This window comes from Thalassophryne amazonica, chromosome 2 (assembly GCF_902500255.1).
Source record: "Thalassophryne amazonica chromosome 2, fThaAma1.1, whole genome shotgun sequence".
Lineage (NCBI taxonomy): Eukaryota > Metazoa > Chordata > Actinopteri > Batrachoidiformes > Batrachoididae > Thalassophryne > Thalassophryne amazonica.
Window position 1 is genome coordinate 23,236,437 of NC_047104.1, and position 16,291 is coordinate 23,252,727.

At 43.3% G+C, this 16,291-nt stretch overlaps 1 protein-coding gene across 1 annotated transcript in view; it reads right to left on the reverse strand.

The window, feature by feature from the left end:
- celf1 (cugbp, Elav-like family member 1) overlaps positions 1-16,291 on the reverse strand; it is a 205,465-nt gene that overhangs the window by 38,184 nt on the left and 150,990 nt on the right. The window contains exons 7-8 of the mRNA XM_034184315.1: positions 6,246-6,407; positions 5,981-6,050 (exon numbers count right to left, since the gene is read on the reverse strand). Coding sequence (XP_034040206.1) covers positions 5,981-6,050; positions 6,246-6,407 — 232 coding nt within the window. The remainder of the gene's footprint in view (positions 1-5,980; positions 6,051-6,245; positions 6,408-16,291) is intronic.

Genomic DNA, 16,291 nt, shown 5'->3' on the forward strand with positions numbered 1-16,291 from the left:
TTATCATAGCTAACAATATAGTCGGTTCTGTTCTGTTTGGGAAGCTAACGTTAATGCTCACTTTTGTTTACATTTGTTGTTATATGTATTTGTTAATACCATTATTGTAGGGTTAAACAACGCTACTGTACTTTATATGCTAGTTACCAGCTTTGTTTAACCTGTTTGGCTAGCAAGGTGCAGTTGGCTAATTAATGGTAGCTCATCTAGCTATAGTTAGCTTACTTTTGTGATTTACACTTTTCTTTTACATGGCGTAGATGTTTAATGGTTCTTCAGTTTATGGGTTCTTTAATAGATATCAACAGACAGTATCTAAGTTTGGGGTTTCCATTAGATAGCATATTGAGTATGTACAAGGTCTGTTAGAAAAGTATCGGACGTTTTTATTTTTTGCAAAAACCTGATGGATTTGAATAACGTGTGCTTGCTGAGCAAACCTTGAAACTTCATAAACTTTTTCACGCGTGTCGATTGCATCATTTTCTGATAAACAGAACCTTTGTGTGAGGTGTGTGTCATGCGTGCCGCGTTTTTTCATTCCAAGGAAAAAGACGGAATGACTGGAGCAGCGCCGCATCAAATTTTGCCAGAAACTGAGCGACAGCCAGGTGGAAACCATTCGGATGATTCAGACGGCTTTCGGTGACGATCCTATAGGCATCACACAGATTAAGGAGCGGTACAACCGGATTAAAGACGTCCGCACAACGGTGGAGAGCGAGCCACGCTCCGGTCGGCCATCAACATGCTGAAATGACCAGATCATTTCCAAAGTGGTGATGCGGGACCCTCGTGTGACTGTCCGAGAAATTGCAGAAGAGGTGGACATCAGCACTTTTTCGGCACATTCCACTGTGACAAAAGATTTGGCCATGAAAAGAGTGACGGTGAAAATCATGCCAATGGCTTCGGCACGAAGCTGCTAACGGCAGAGCAAAAGCGCCTTTGTGTTGAAGTCTCACAGGACATGTTGTGACATGCCCACCTCTTCCATAATTTCTCGGATAGTCACATGACTGAAAAGTCACCGAAAGCCGTCTGAATCATCCGAATGGTTTCCACCTGGTTGTCGCCCAGGTTCTGGCAAAATTTGATGCGGCGCTGCTCCAGTCGTTCCGTCTTTTTCCTTGAAATGAAAATCCGCCAAGCATGCTGCACACGTCCCACACAAAGGCTGCTTACCAAGAAATGACGCAATCGACAGGCGTGAAAAAGTTCACGCATGCGCACGAAGGTTCAAGGTTGGCTCATGCAAACACATGTGATTCAAATCCATCAGGTTTTTGAAAAAAATAAAAAGGACCGATACTTTTCTAACAGACCTCGTATTTTGTCTTCCTATATAGTAAGCTAGCAGGGTGAACTTTAGATAGATACCTAAAACATATTACATCATAGCTTGTTTCTATAATAAAATATTACTTTATTTGAGTTTATTACCCTTTACATTAGTTTATTACCCTGACTGTGTAAATATCACTTATATACATGCTGTCCGTTTTCTTGAGCCACTTAGGTGGGTAGGGAGTGTTCCCATGGGATTAAAAAGCTTTTCAACCTACCATCCCTGGTTCTCAAGACCAGGCACCTAAGTGGCTCTACTCTACATTTTTTGTTAGATATACGAGGTCTGTTAGAAAAGAAACCAACCTTATTATTTTTTTCTAAAACCATATGGATTTGAATCACGTGTGATTGCGTCAGACAAGCTTGAACCATCGTGCGCATGCGTGAGTTTTTCCACGCCTGTCGGTTGTGTCATTCGCCTGTGAGCAGGCTTTGAGTGAGGAGTGGTCCACCCCCTCGGTGGATTTTCATTGTCAGGAAATGGCAGAATGATTTGGGCTTTTTTTCCCATCAGAATCTTTTCAGAAACTGTTAGAGACTGGCAGCTGGAAACCATTCGAAAAATTTATCTGGCTTTCGGTGAAAATTTTACGGGCTTCACAGAGAATAAGGACTGTTACTACAGCTTTAAGGATGGCTTTAAGGACACTCGGCGTGCCGCGCTCCGTGCTGCCATCGAGAGCCACAAACCACCGGATCATTTCTAAACGGATGGCTCTGTGGATCCGAGACCGTCGTGTGCACTTTCTCTGGTTATCACAAGAGCTGGACATCAGCCATTTTCCAGCAGATTTCACTTTTAACAAGAAATTTGCTCACGACCGATTTGCTGATGGAGCGAGACAAAGGAACACCTCCGTTTTGGTCTCACAGGACGGCTTTGAGATGGCGTTCAGACAGCTGTCGGTGGTTTTTCCATCGAGTGATTATCCGAGAAATTGTGGATGTGCCTGGACATGCCAGAACATGTCCCGTGAGGCTTCATCACGGCATTGCTGTGCGCCATGCGGCACTGGCGCGACGCGCGAAGCCTACGCTCCTCTTTCCATGACAAAAACTCCTGTAACAGTGGAATGTGCCGTTCATTTCCAAACTGGACGCTGTGTTTATCCGGGACGTCGTCTGACTAGCACAGGAATTGTGAAAAGACGTGGACATCAGCACTTTTTCGGCACATTGAGACAGACGTGCGGAGGAATTCTGTGCGTCGCGGTGGTGCCGCATGGCGCAAAGCAACGCCGTGATGAAGCCTCACGGGACATGTTCTGGCATGTCCAGGCACATCCACAATTTCTTGGATAATCACTCGATGGAAAAACCACCGACAGCTGTCTGAACGCCATCTCAAAGCCGTCCTGTGAGACCAAAACGGAGGTGTTCCTTTGTCTCGCTCCATCAGCAAATTGGTCGTGACGCGCAAAGCCTCCGCTCGGCTTTCCATGACAAAATCTCTTGTTAAAAGTGAAATCTGCCGGAAAATGGCTGATGTCCAGCTCTTGTGATAACCAGAGAAAGTGCACACGATGGTCTCGGATCCACAGAGCCATCCGTTTAGAAATGATCCGGTGGTTTGTGGCTCTTGATGGCGGCACAGAGCGCGGCCCGCCGAGCGTCCTTAAAGCTGTAGTAACAGTCCTTATTCTCTGTGAAGCCCGTAAAATTTTCACCGAAAGCCAGATCAATTTTTCGAATGGTTTCCAGCTGCCAGTCTCTAACAGTTTCTGAAAAAATTCTGATGGAAAAAAAGCCCAAATCATTCCGCCATTTCCTGACAATGAAAATCCGCCAAGGGAGCTGGACCACTCCTCACTCAAAGCCTGCTCACAGGCAAATGACGCAACCGACAGGCGTGGAAAAACTCACGCATGCGCATGAGGGTTCAAGTTTGTCTGACGCAATCACACGTGATTCAAATCCATATGGTTTTTGAAAAAAATAAAAAGGTTGGTTTCTTTTCTAATAGACCTTGTACTTTAGTATACACTAGTAGAGTTCTACATTAGAATTGGAATGTATTGTAGAAGACATACCTTAATGAATTTTCATCAAGCAAGAATGGGAAAGAATTCCACCTACAAAGCTTCAACAAGTAGTGTCCTCAGTTCCCAAATGTTTATTGAGTGTTGTTAGAAGGAAAGGTGATGTAACACAGTGCTAAACATACCACTGTCCCAGCTTTTTTGAAACGTGTTGCAGGCATCCATTTCAAAATGAGCAAATATTTGCACAAAACAATAAAGTTTATCAGTTTGAACATTAAATATCTTGTCTTTGTGGTGTATCCAATTGAATATAGTTTTAAGAGGATTTGCAAATCATTGTATTTTGTTTTTATTTACATTTTACACAACGTCCCAACTTCATTGGAATTGGGGTTGTATGTTTAACGCCATCATTACCTCCACCAAATGACAGAGAATGGAAAACACAGACTTTTTCCCCCTTTGTGGGGTCTTTTTACAACAAACAATAAACTGCAGTGGGTAAAATATATTTGGCATAGAACCTACAATGACAATACAGACCTTGATTACATTAATGTAACAAAGAATGACAGAATAACAGTTTATATTCTGACAGCAAACTGAACTTCAAACTACAGATTTTGATCTCTGCTGGATCACACAAGTAAACTTCAACCAAGAAAATTATTGAGATGACAGGTCTTTATGATACCATGTGGGAAAGAAAGGTTTTCACTCTTAGAAAAAAAAAGACCACATTACACCTGTAGGGGGAGCGCAAGAACAAATATTTCATAATGCTGCTTTAAATATCCTGCAATAACAAGCAAAACCTTTTTCCTTTATAGCCCGCAGTTTTCTTTATAACACGCAGTTGTGTGAAAGAGACAGAAACCGGCCGAAAAAGACACCCCCCCAAAAGATCTAGCAAACTGCGAAAAATTCCAGTTGCTGTTGAAAGGGACACCCAGTCGGACAGGTGTGAAAGAACAGTGACGGTTTCATGCACACTCCTGTGCACACGCACGAACACACTGCGAGCACATGAGAAGTGTTATACCACATCATGCTCACACAGCAGAGGAAGCAATCACATGTTGTACAATAGTACATAAGTCAACAAAAATGTGTAAGGACAAAATAATGTGAGAGCACAGAATGTTATAAGAATAATGAATGTACTGATTAAATAGACATTTGGATCACCAGCTGAGCATTCATATGATCAGATGGATATATTCACATGGGGCAGCCTGGCTGATGGCATCTGCAGTGCGCAGTGAGGCACTGGTGAAGGCACTGAAAAGGTGATATATGTTTTTATTTATTACCATCTGAGGAAAGCATGCTGACACATGTGCATCACAGTGGCGTGTTGAGAGGTGGTGTCCCACATGGCATGATATGTGTTCTCCAGCTGTGAGTAGCGAACACAGCGCTAAGCTTCTGCGGCTCGTTGGTGACACACCCACCTGTCTGGTGTGGAGAGCACATATCTGTCCTTGTTTTATTATTATGATTTATTGTTCTTTGTTTTACTTTAACACGCCCCTGTGTCTGGAGCATGAAGCAAAGCCATCAGACAGGAATGAGCTCATGCTGTTGTCCTTACTGTATGTATTTTTATTTTGGCACTGTTTATTTTAATTCAACACCTTCCTGTCACTCACACTCTCGCCTGACAATGTGCGTGTTATCATCTGCCAGCATCGATACTCCTGCACTGACATAATCTGAGCAACATGATCCCTTGGGCTCACGGCTGGCTGGCCGTGGACCGCTGTGTCATATGGGATGGGGTTTATATAGGATCTATGTAAGTCACATGGGGGCGGTGCATTTTTTATTTTTAACTCTGTTGTGCCGGCATGTGTGCAGTGCTGTGTGGTGATCCCACCTCTAGAGAGACATGCTGATTATGTCATGATGGGTGGTCCACAGCTTGACATGCAGGTCAGCTGTGTGCACGAGCCTGTCACATGCATCGACTCATGTGGGCACACAGCTGCTCGCACCTGCACGTCTGATACTACAGCTTTAATGATCATAATGTCCCATATGGCAATTCTACGGTAACGGAATTACAATCTGAGCTAATCTGTCGTGGTTAGATGCCATATGTCCAGATTTTCCTGCTGTTGTAATTCCGTTACCATAGAATTGCCCATATACAGGGTGGGCCAATAAAATGTTACCACTTTTTAAATTTGTACAGTTTCCAAAATAATAAAGATTTATTTTTCATTTTCAGGAATATCAATTCCTGAAAATGGAAAAGAAATTCGGAGAATCCCTCTTGAGATGCGTGGCAATGTCATCACAAACTTCAATGTGCGTGTTGCAGCTGTAATCCAAATAAGAGGAGCGTGGATTGAACGTCATCAATTATTGAACTGTGTGGAAAACAAGAGACAAAGTGGGAAACCTTTGGTATCAAATGTTAATTTGATAATTTGATAAATTTTAAGAATTGGATGTAGTTTGTGCAGATATGGGGAATATGCATCTGTTACTTCAATTTTACAAATAGTTTTGGTTTTTATTTTGTTTTATTTCCATCTGCTATTTTAATAAATCCATCCGTTTTCCCTTGTTTTTGGTATCAGGATGCCACAAATCTGTAATGGGAGTCTGGCAATTGTCCAAAACAAGGTTTTTGTGCATACCTGATACAGGATGCAGGTTGCTGATGGAATTTCCTGTAGAGGCTGACTGTTGCAGCAACTGTAAATAAAGCTACACATTTACATCAAAGACAGATTAAACAGATTACAGTCAGTGTTAATTCAACATGGAACATTACTAGAAATAACAGTAGAGGTGAAGTTAATGAAATTACTTGGCTTGTCATTAGGGAAATCATTAGATTGTACATATATACATACAGCTGTAAGGCACACCTCGTACAGCGCTGACAATACAAACACTTACTGCGAGATACTGTGACCCCAGGCTGTTGAGTCCAGTAAGGTTCCCCCACATTGAAACAGCACTGAATTGCTGCATCTGTTGCTGCAGCTGCTGGGCCATGCGCTTCTGCTCCTTGTCCTTCTGGGTGTCTGCGAACTTCACCACAATGGGAGATGAACAGCCCTAAACATAACCAGAGGAAAGAGGCTGCTCTGAGTAGCAGGAGAATAATAGTCAACATAGCGGTAAAGCTGCAAATCCTTATACAGTTTAACTGGCAGGAGGTCAAAGATGCAAGTAGTGCTTTTTGCATCTTTCCTCAAACTGGTCCACATGCCAGTGGAGGGGCAGGCCCATAACCACCACGTATAGTGTCTCTTGGATGGACAGTGTGAAAATATGGCACTAATATTCCTTGTTGCACTGATGTCACTCAACTCTGCATGCCCACAAATACAAAAAAATATCTCAAAATAGGATTTTAAAGCAGGGCTCACCAACCGCTCCTGAAGATCAACTGCCCTGCATACATTCCAACTCTTCCTGTTCCTTCCACAGTTATTTAATTCATTAAGTCGGGTGTAATTAGCCAATCAAAAGCAAGGAAACATACAGTGAGGCAAATAAGTATTTGATCCACTGCTGATTTTTCACGTTTCCCAAAAAAAAAAAAAAAAAAAATGGAGAAAATCACATTGGATGATTTTTAAATAATTAATTTGGATTTGATAGTATTTGATACAATACAAAAACAGACCTTAATATTTGGTACAGAAATCTTTTTTTACAATTACAGAGGACAGACATTTCCTGTAGTTCTTGACCATGTTTGCACACTGCAGCAGGTATTTTGGTCCACTCCTCCATACAGATCTTCTCAAGATCTTTCAGGTTTGGAGTTTCTTCTCCCTCCAAAGATTTTCTATTGAGTTCAGGTGGCTCGGTCACTCCAGGACCTTGAAATGCTTCTTATGGAGCCACTCCTTAGTTGGCCTGGCTATGTGTTTGGGGTCATTGTCATGCTGGAAGGATCCAGCCACGACCCATCTTCAATGCTGTTACTGAGGGGAGGAGGTTCTTTGCCAAAATCTCAAGATACATGACCCCATCCATCCTCCCTTCAATACAATGCAGTCATTCTGTCCCCTTTGCAGAAAAGCACCCTCAAAAAATGATGTTTCCACCCCCATGCTTCACAGTTGGGACGGTGTTCTTGGGGTTGTTCTCATCCTCCAAACACAGCGAGTGGAGTTGATACCATAAAGCTTTATTTTTCATCTGAACACATGACCTTCTCCCATGCCTCCTCTAGATCATCCAGATGGTCACTGGTGAACTTCAAACGGGCCTGGACATGTGCTGCCTTGAGCACGGGGACCTTGCTGCCCTGCAGGATTATAAACCATGATGGTGTAGTGTGTTACTAATGTAATTTTTGTGACTGTGGCCCCAGCTCTCTTCAGGTCATTGACCAGGTCCTCTCGTGTAGTTCTGGCCTTTCTCAGAATCATCATGAACCCACGAGGTGATATCTTACATGGAGCCCCAGACCGATGAAGACTGACAGTCATCTTGCGTTTCTTCTATTTTCTAATAATTGCACCAACAGCTGCTTGCCTGTTGTCCTGTAGCCCATCCCAGCCTTGTGCAGGTCTCCAGTTTTGTCCCCGGTGTCCTTAGACAGCTCTTTGTTCTTGGGCATGGTGGATAGGTTGGAGTCTGATTGATTATGTAGACAGGTGTCTTTTATACAGGTAAAGAGTTCAAACAGGTGCAATTAATACAGGTAAAGAGTGAAGAATAGGAGGGCTTCTTAAAGAAAAATTAACCGGTATGTGAGAACCAGAATTCTTACTGGTGGGTAGGTGATCAAATACTTATTTCATGCAATAAAATGCAATTTAATTGTGCAAATTTGGTCAAACTGTGCAAAGTGCGCATGAAGCAGGAATCGTATGCAAAACGCTTAAAATCGTAGCTGCTTCCAATGCCTCGTGCACCTGAGGTTACAAATATTTGCACACACCAGCAGCTGTAAAGCCCCTTTCACACCGGGCTGCTCCCAGTTGCTCCCTGTGGCGTCATGACGACGCAGGAATTTCTGCGTCAGGTGCACGCAGCAGGGGGCAGAGAGGAGGTGAGAACACAGCCTGCAGGTTCTCTGCACAGAGAAGTCAGAGTGCATAGTTTGGCTGCAGACAGACTGTGCACTCTGACTTCTCTTCTGCTTGTTGTGCTGAACTGCAGGGCTGCACTCTGAGTTCTGTTATAGTTTATCTTTCCTCCCTTGACCGTCCTTTAGCAAATGTGGAGATTGTTGGAGTTCTACTTGATGTTGACACGTCCTGGACTTATGTCCTTTTTTAACTGTGATGAGAGAGTGAGGAGAGAAAGGAACTAACTGCCTGCAGACAATTTTTTTTTCTTTTCTTTCCTCCTTTGACCGCGAGATGCGAGCGAACCGTCAAGCAATGCGGAGATGTCTGGAGTTCTACTTGATGTTGACATGTCCTGTCTCGGGACGTATGTCCTTTTTTTTTTTTTAACTGTGCTGTGAGAGTTTGAGCAGAGAACAAGGAAATAATGCCTGAAGCCAGACTTTTTTTTTTCTTTTAATTGTTCACATGTGCGCGCGTGAACGAACGTCCATGAGTGGACTCGAGATGTCCGGACTTTTTACTGGGTATTTCTGGCAATCAGTCTGCATTTTTTTTTAAGCGTGTAGTTTTTACTGCATTGAGTACACGGTATAAAAACAATCCTGTGTGATTTATACTGCGGGAACAACGGAACACAGCAGGAATCATAAATTGGCTTTGAGTCACGTTGGGTAACGCCTCTTTGCCCCGAGTTACGCCTCTTTGACCCGACTTGTGCTGGAACCACTTCCTTTCTGCGTCGAGCACAGGACGCCAAAAAAATTAAACAGGTTTAATTTTTCGGCGCCCGACTTGCTTCCTCCTTTGCGCCCTCGCGCTGTTGTGGCGCCGAGCTGCATTGTCTGGGCACTGAGTTGCTTCCATGTGGCGTCATCATAACGATGCACAGCGCAACCGGGAGCAACCGGGAGCAGCCCCGGTGTGAAAGGTGTTTAAGAGCCCATCGAACCCTATCCCGCCAGGTGTCAGCCAAATTCCAGGTGACACACATGAACATCTGACACCACTCATTTGGCACTTAGAAAATGTGTGGCCATTCACACTATCATCATGAAATCGGTCAGAAAACAGTCAGCAGACAATCACTGACAAGCTGGATGTGAAATTTGTCTAAGTGCCCCACGACTGAGGAGTTCCAAAAAGCCACATCCATGTGGTGCATGTGTCTTTTACGTGTGGCACCCCCTACCCCCGCTCCTCCAACACATCTGGTGTGCCGGGGTGGGAGCACACTTGTATAAAATGCTTATACTTATGTACAGATCTGATCACATGGGGGCTGGACAGCCAGGTCTGATGGCACACAGCACGGGGAGGGGCCTGTCAGCTGATCAAACCACACCGACAGCTGGATGACAGGTCAGTGCACACATTACACCACTCTGCATTTAATCATTAGTGATCGATCTCTGCTCCCCTCCACAGCATGTCTTTTTCCTGGTTCTCTCCCTCAGCCCCAACCAGTCCCAGCAGAAGACTGCCCCTCCCTGAGCCTGGTTCTGCTGGAGGTTTCTTCCTGTTAAAAGGGAGTTTTTCCTTCCCACTGTAGTGAAGTGCTTGCTCACAGGGGGTCGTTTTGACCGTTGGGGTTTTACATAATTATTGTATGGCCTTGCCTTACAATATAAAGCGCCTTGGGGCAACTGTTTGTTGTGATTTGGCGCTATATAAAAAAAATTGATTGATTGATTGATTACAAACACAGAAACCACTGCCAGGTCAGGACAGTTATATACATAATTACAACAATGGCTATATATGCAATTACATAAATAACAAAAATGAATGACCACATAACACAGAGTGACACGTTGGTCTGGGTGCTGACAAGGGGGGGTGTCCACAGCTGCGGCTGTAAAGATCTCTGCTCCTGGACATCCCAGCTTGAGAACACGTTCTGTGTTTGGAAAGACATGAGCTGACAACATTCCTCTGCCCCTGTGAGGTGCGTGTCTCTGCCTGCTGTCCTCACGTGGAAATATATAAAACATCTTTGCGGACATCAGCGGCCGCACACAGCACACCTCGTCCATGTCTTTGTTGATTAAAGGCCAGTGATGGTAGCACAGTGGTAATGTTTCCGTCTGGTAATCACAGCTTATAGGTTCGAATCCCGTGAGTGACATTTTTTATTTAACCAGGGTTGTTTAACTGCAGGGTTCTGTATTGCGTCCCCCTTCTATGTATTATTTGTATCAACCCAGTGACATTCATTAATTATACAGCTGGTTTTTATTTTATTGTTCACCACATCAGCTGCATGATGTGGTGCAGCTGCCTGCACTGAGTTCCTGCTCGAAAAATACTGTCGCATGCATGAACCATGGCACCGGGATCAGGCACGCCTGCCCTGTCAGCTCGGCGCAATGTTTTCATGGTTCGATCATACGGGCTGTTTCGCCGTCAGTTGCCCTGAGTTGTATTTATTTGTACTATGTGTGAAGGGGCCCTCAAGAACATCTCTAACCTACCGAGCAATCATGTCACACACAGCAAACCTCCACCAGCCTAGAACATTACTGTTTGTACTCCAAGTACCTGCATCTAAGGTTTCAAATGCAACCCCTCGGCTGCGTTGCGACATCTGTGTGACGTATCAAGTAGAGGATTGTCTGTTGGAGTGAAATACGGTGGGGACCTCTTGTCCCTTGTGGCTGCTATGGTAACATGAAGGCCCAACAGGAATGCGACTTTGGTGAAACAAGAAGTCTTCAATGGCAGATCAGACGGAGGATGTCATGTTGTGGATCCTGTCTTTATCCCTATGCTTTTATTTGTCTCTGTGCTGTGTGTGTACGCGCGCACCCTTGATCCATGTCTGAGTCCGGTGTTTGTGTGAGTGTGTCTGTGTGTATCCTTGTCCGTCTGTCGGCTGTCATCCGTGTGGGTCTCTGTTGTGTCTATACCGTGTATGTGAAGGTTTGTTTCCGTGGTTTTGTCATGTGGTTCTGTCTCTGTTCCTGTTTGAGCTTCACACCTGCTGTCAATTAGTTCAGTTTGTTTACAAGCCACACCTTTTCCATTGTTGAGTTAATATTATTTTTTTCACTGACAACTGAAAATCAGTGACGGTTGATTGCCACAGTTACGCGTGTGTGTTTGCCTCCACCTTGATCACCGTTTGCAAGTACATTTCTCCCCGCTGTGTTTTTGACATTCGTTGGTTTAGCCCTGGCTTTATTCCTCCCCAGTGATCTCTTCCCCGTCTCTCTGTGTGAACTTGTTTGTAATCTCATACCCTCACTTATGTCCTATTGTTTCCACTGTGTATTAAAGCGCCCTGGTTTTTGCACCTGTACGTCCTGTCTCACAGCTGCCTGCTTTTGGGGTTCAATGGAACTCTGCTAAGCTCAAAACGTAACAGTCATGCATTGTAACCCAATGGCTCTGAAGGTGTGTAAAGGCTGCACAGGCACAGGCACAGAGAAAGGCTGGACACAAATGTAGACTTGCAGGCCCGGCAGGATCTGTTAAACAGAGCAGAGTCAAAACACAGCTAGAGCAAAAACAGGATGGAGACAGAGTGCTGGTAAGTGATAGGAATCAACAAATGAGCAATGAGGGAGACGCAACAGATGTAATATACATAAGGAAGGCAGTGACAGGAAAACAAGGTGCATGTGAGGATGAAGGATCTGGAAAGGGGCGTGGCCGATAGATGAACAGGTACAAGAGAGTGAGGGAAGGAAAATGTAATGCAAACAGAACCAAGAGAACTAAGTGGATGGAAAAACTAATGGTGGAAATTGTGACTTGCTAATATCGGTCATTTTGGGCAACTGGGACGTCGGGTCTCTCAAAATGCACACTGCCCTCCAAAAGCATGTTATTGTATCATAACCAAATTAGAACAGAATAGATACTGAGTGATACATAACATGAATGCAATACACATGGCAAGCAAACTATTAGTTGAACAGAGGATAAATGACAAACAAAATCGGAGACTACAGAATAATGCACGTCATAAAAGATAATCAAAGCTAAACCCTAAGATAAACAGAACACAACCAGACCATAAGACACTGAAGATAAAGAACCAAAATCAGAAAATACATAATACTACAGAAGATAGACTCAAGCATACAGAAAGAAAAGCAATAAATGACTGAACTGAAAATACAGAAAATAAATCCAGAGACAAGAGAATACTGAATAACTGAAAACCAAAACCAGGAACCAAAGAATAATGCATAAATGGGAATTTTCAAAACCAAACTAGAATGACAATAACCAAGTGACAAAAATAAAAACAAATATATAGTCAAGACTGGGGCACACGGAAGGAAAAGGGGACAAATTAAAACTGGAACCCAAATTGGACCGAATCCTGACAATTAAATAGGAACAACACTTAATAGACAAGATCCTCCACCCCCAAACATTTTTGCTACTTTTGTGGTGTAAATTGTGGAATGTCACTCAAGCCTTCTCTCAAGATGGCAGTCTGAGCTACTCGAAACTGGCTGCTTCAATGAATGACGAAGTCTGGTCTGTGCTTATTTCAATGCTACGCTCTGAACATTTGAGATGGACAACTCTGAGTTGGCAGATTGTACTGCTGTGAACTCTACCATACAACATGGCTAATCCAGGCTGCTAACGACAGTAGCAAGTGATGGCAGGGGGACCGACTACAACATGGAGGTATCATATTCAGTATTTGTACCCATGTATGCTTTGTGAACTGTGATATTCACCTCCATGCTCTGGGACTGGTGCATAGACCTGATCGCAGACTGGGCCATTTGTCTTGCTGTGAAGGTCACAAATGCACAACCTGAAACAGAAACATCATATACATACATATAAATACCCCAACACAGGCAGACATGGAAGACAAATTAAAGACAAAGCCTGGAAATGTAAGGCCCAGATTTCAACCCAATTCAACACCTGTGGGAGATTTGAAACAATGCGTTACAGTTGTTGATGATTTTTGGGCCTGAAAATGGGCATAATGTGTGGTAAAAGTAGCATTGTAGAAAACTGTGAGCAACCATGAAAGTTTTAGACATTTTAAAAATTCATGACTTTGGCTTCATTTTTGATCCACAAAGCATGACTAGTCAGATTTAACTGGTGCAGGCGGGTGTTAATCTTGTGTAAATGTAGGGGAAAGTGGATGAGGGGGTACAATATGTCATAATTGGGGCCTACCGTTCTCTGATCTGAAGCCTAATTCTTATCCTCCTTCACAACATGAAACCCATGAAAAGCATGTCGCAGTCTTCAACAGTTTAGTTTAGAGAGGTTAACAAACATTGTACCTTTTTGGAAAGTGTAGGAAATATGACAAAATAGCATTATGCACATGTGTAATGGGAATCCTGTGTACTCTGGTGTACAGTATTCAGCAATGTTCAGTTACACTTGTATGTAAGTGTATAAGGGCAGAAATTGGGAACAGACCACCTTTAGGGCCCCTTCAAACATAGTGTGAATTTGGTTGAATTGAACATTAAGTGCGCATGAAGCAGGCATTGTATGCAAAACGTGTAAAATTGTAGCTGCATCCAAGGCCTCGTACACCTGTTGCGACAACTATTTGCGCACACCAGTGGCTGAAAGGCAGAGTGTGCGCTGTGCGAACCCATCGAACACTCTCACGGCAGGTGTTGGCCACATTCCAGGTGACACGCACGAACAGCTCACACTGCTCGCATGGCACTTAGAAAATGTGTGGCCATTCACACTATCATCACGAAAACAGTCAGCAGACAATCACTGTCGGACTGGATGTGAAATTTGTCTAAGTGCCCCAAGAGTGTGGCTTTGCAAACAGACAGTGAGTTGGTGTGTGCGCTAAATTGACAGGAGGTGTGGCTTCCAAACCGTTCTACCACTGCCATCAGTCTGCAATGTTCACTGCAAATTCTGTTCATCTTCATCACTCCCAAGGAAAAACCACAACTTTGCTGTGAAAAACAGTGCAAACCACTAAGGCACCATGCCGCTCCATTTGTGTGATAAATTTCCATTATCGGTGGATGCCTGTGTGATTGAGTTTGCAAACTACCCATGGAACACGGTCCATGTCATCTGGTGCAACGGATCCGGTAATACAACAGGGTAATGTGGCTTTGAGAATGCGTCCTCTGAAGCATCTATAATTTACTACGTGATACCTCTGACGTTATCCAAGATACAGCCAGCTATCTCCATTTTATTTTGAACACTGATTATCATATTTTATAGACTCTGATGGTGACAAGAGCTGAAGAAGTGTCCTCTCTGAAGGACAGACTACTTAATCAGCTAGTTAAAAAAAAAGTAGAGATCTGTGAGCAAGCTCACAAAATAATACTGACATGCTGTCATACGTTTTCACTGGATGTATTATATATCATGGCAGTAAATCTTTTATGATGAAATACCTGAATGGCCAGAACAAGTCATAGTTTTTTCTGTAATGAAGATGATACACATGATAAAACTGCATAATGTACACATCTGGATTGCCCTATTACTGAGTATGGTCACATTTTACAAGACCGAAAATTGCTGGCTAACTATTCGATTTTGGAAAAATGAACAAAGGAAAAATAAACCAAGATCCACATTTTACTGGAAACGTGAAGACCACATGCTTGATGGAATGGTTCTTGAGTCTAATTCCAGACTTGAGAGTCCAAACACAAGGTTGAGAAGTTATGCTGATGACCAACTCAGATGTTGGGGAAGCAAAAAGAAATTGCTTCCTTAAGCAATAATGACGATGATATAAGTTGTCACTTTTAGTTTAGTTGTATAAAACATGAAGCTAGAGCGTAGATATAAGGTTTTCTGGGTTCCTTTGTGTGAAAACATGGGAGTAAGAACTTAAATAGTCTTTGCATGTGTTCTCAAAATATAAGATATTGCCAAATTTGTCTTTTGCCAGCAGCTATTTTGAAATTCAACATAGTGGCTGTAATTGTGGTTGGATCACGTTTGTTCTGCTCTTATATAAAAGAGCATTCAATCTGAATTGAATTCAATTTATTTTATTTGTATAGCGCCAAATCACAACAAAGCTGCCTCAAGGTGCTTCACATGAGTAAGGTGAAACCTTACCAACCCCCCTGAGCAAGCACACAGGTGACAGTATCAGAAAAAACTCTCTCTGGCAATAATGAGGAAGAAACCTCATGCAGACCAGACTCAGAGGGGTGACCCACTGCTTCGGACATGCAAATAGTTACAAGGTTTATATAGACTGTACAAGAGTTTCTTTACAAACAGAAGACAGAGAAGAGCAAGAAAAACAGAATCCTTAATTGAAAATACAGTAGAGTCCATCTTGGGTATCTAATACATAGGAGTCCACATCCAGCACTGGTAGGCTGCAAGAAAAGACCTCTAGTCAGTGCGTGGAATCACGAGGTTACCTGGGGTGCAGAGTAAGGATCAGTCATTGGTGTTGTCAGTGCCTCGGACAGAGAGAAAAAGAGAATCAGTCGGTCGGAAATAACTGCACCTGAGGCATTAATTCACCAGCAATAAATCAACATGGAAGCAAAGAGATTGCTAAGGCGGTCGCGGGCAGCTAGCCCTGTGCTTCACTAACAGACCTGGGAATTTAGATGTAGTGAGGCCAAGACCTGTTCTGTTGCTAATAATATGAATTAAAAGAATAAGAAGCAGAGTTACATACTACACCGGTATGCTAGCCATATGAGAAGGAGACTCGATGAGTCTTTAGTCCTGACTTGAATGTCTCTACAGAACATGACTACTGTCTATCTGCAGGGGAAATCATTCCACAAGGCAGGCACACGATAAGAGAAGGGTCTGTGGCCTGCTGATTTTTTTTTAACCTTATGGCCCAGTCACACGGCACTTAATGAAGTGCAGCAAAGTCCACGCAAAAAAAGAAATATGGACTTTCATTGACTTTTGTTGGCATCGTGTAACCTTCGCGCAGCT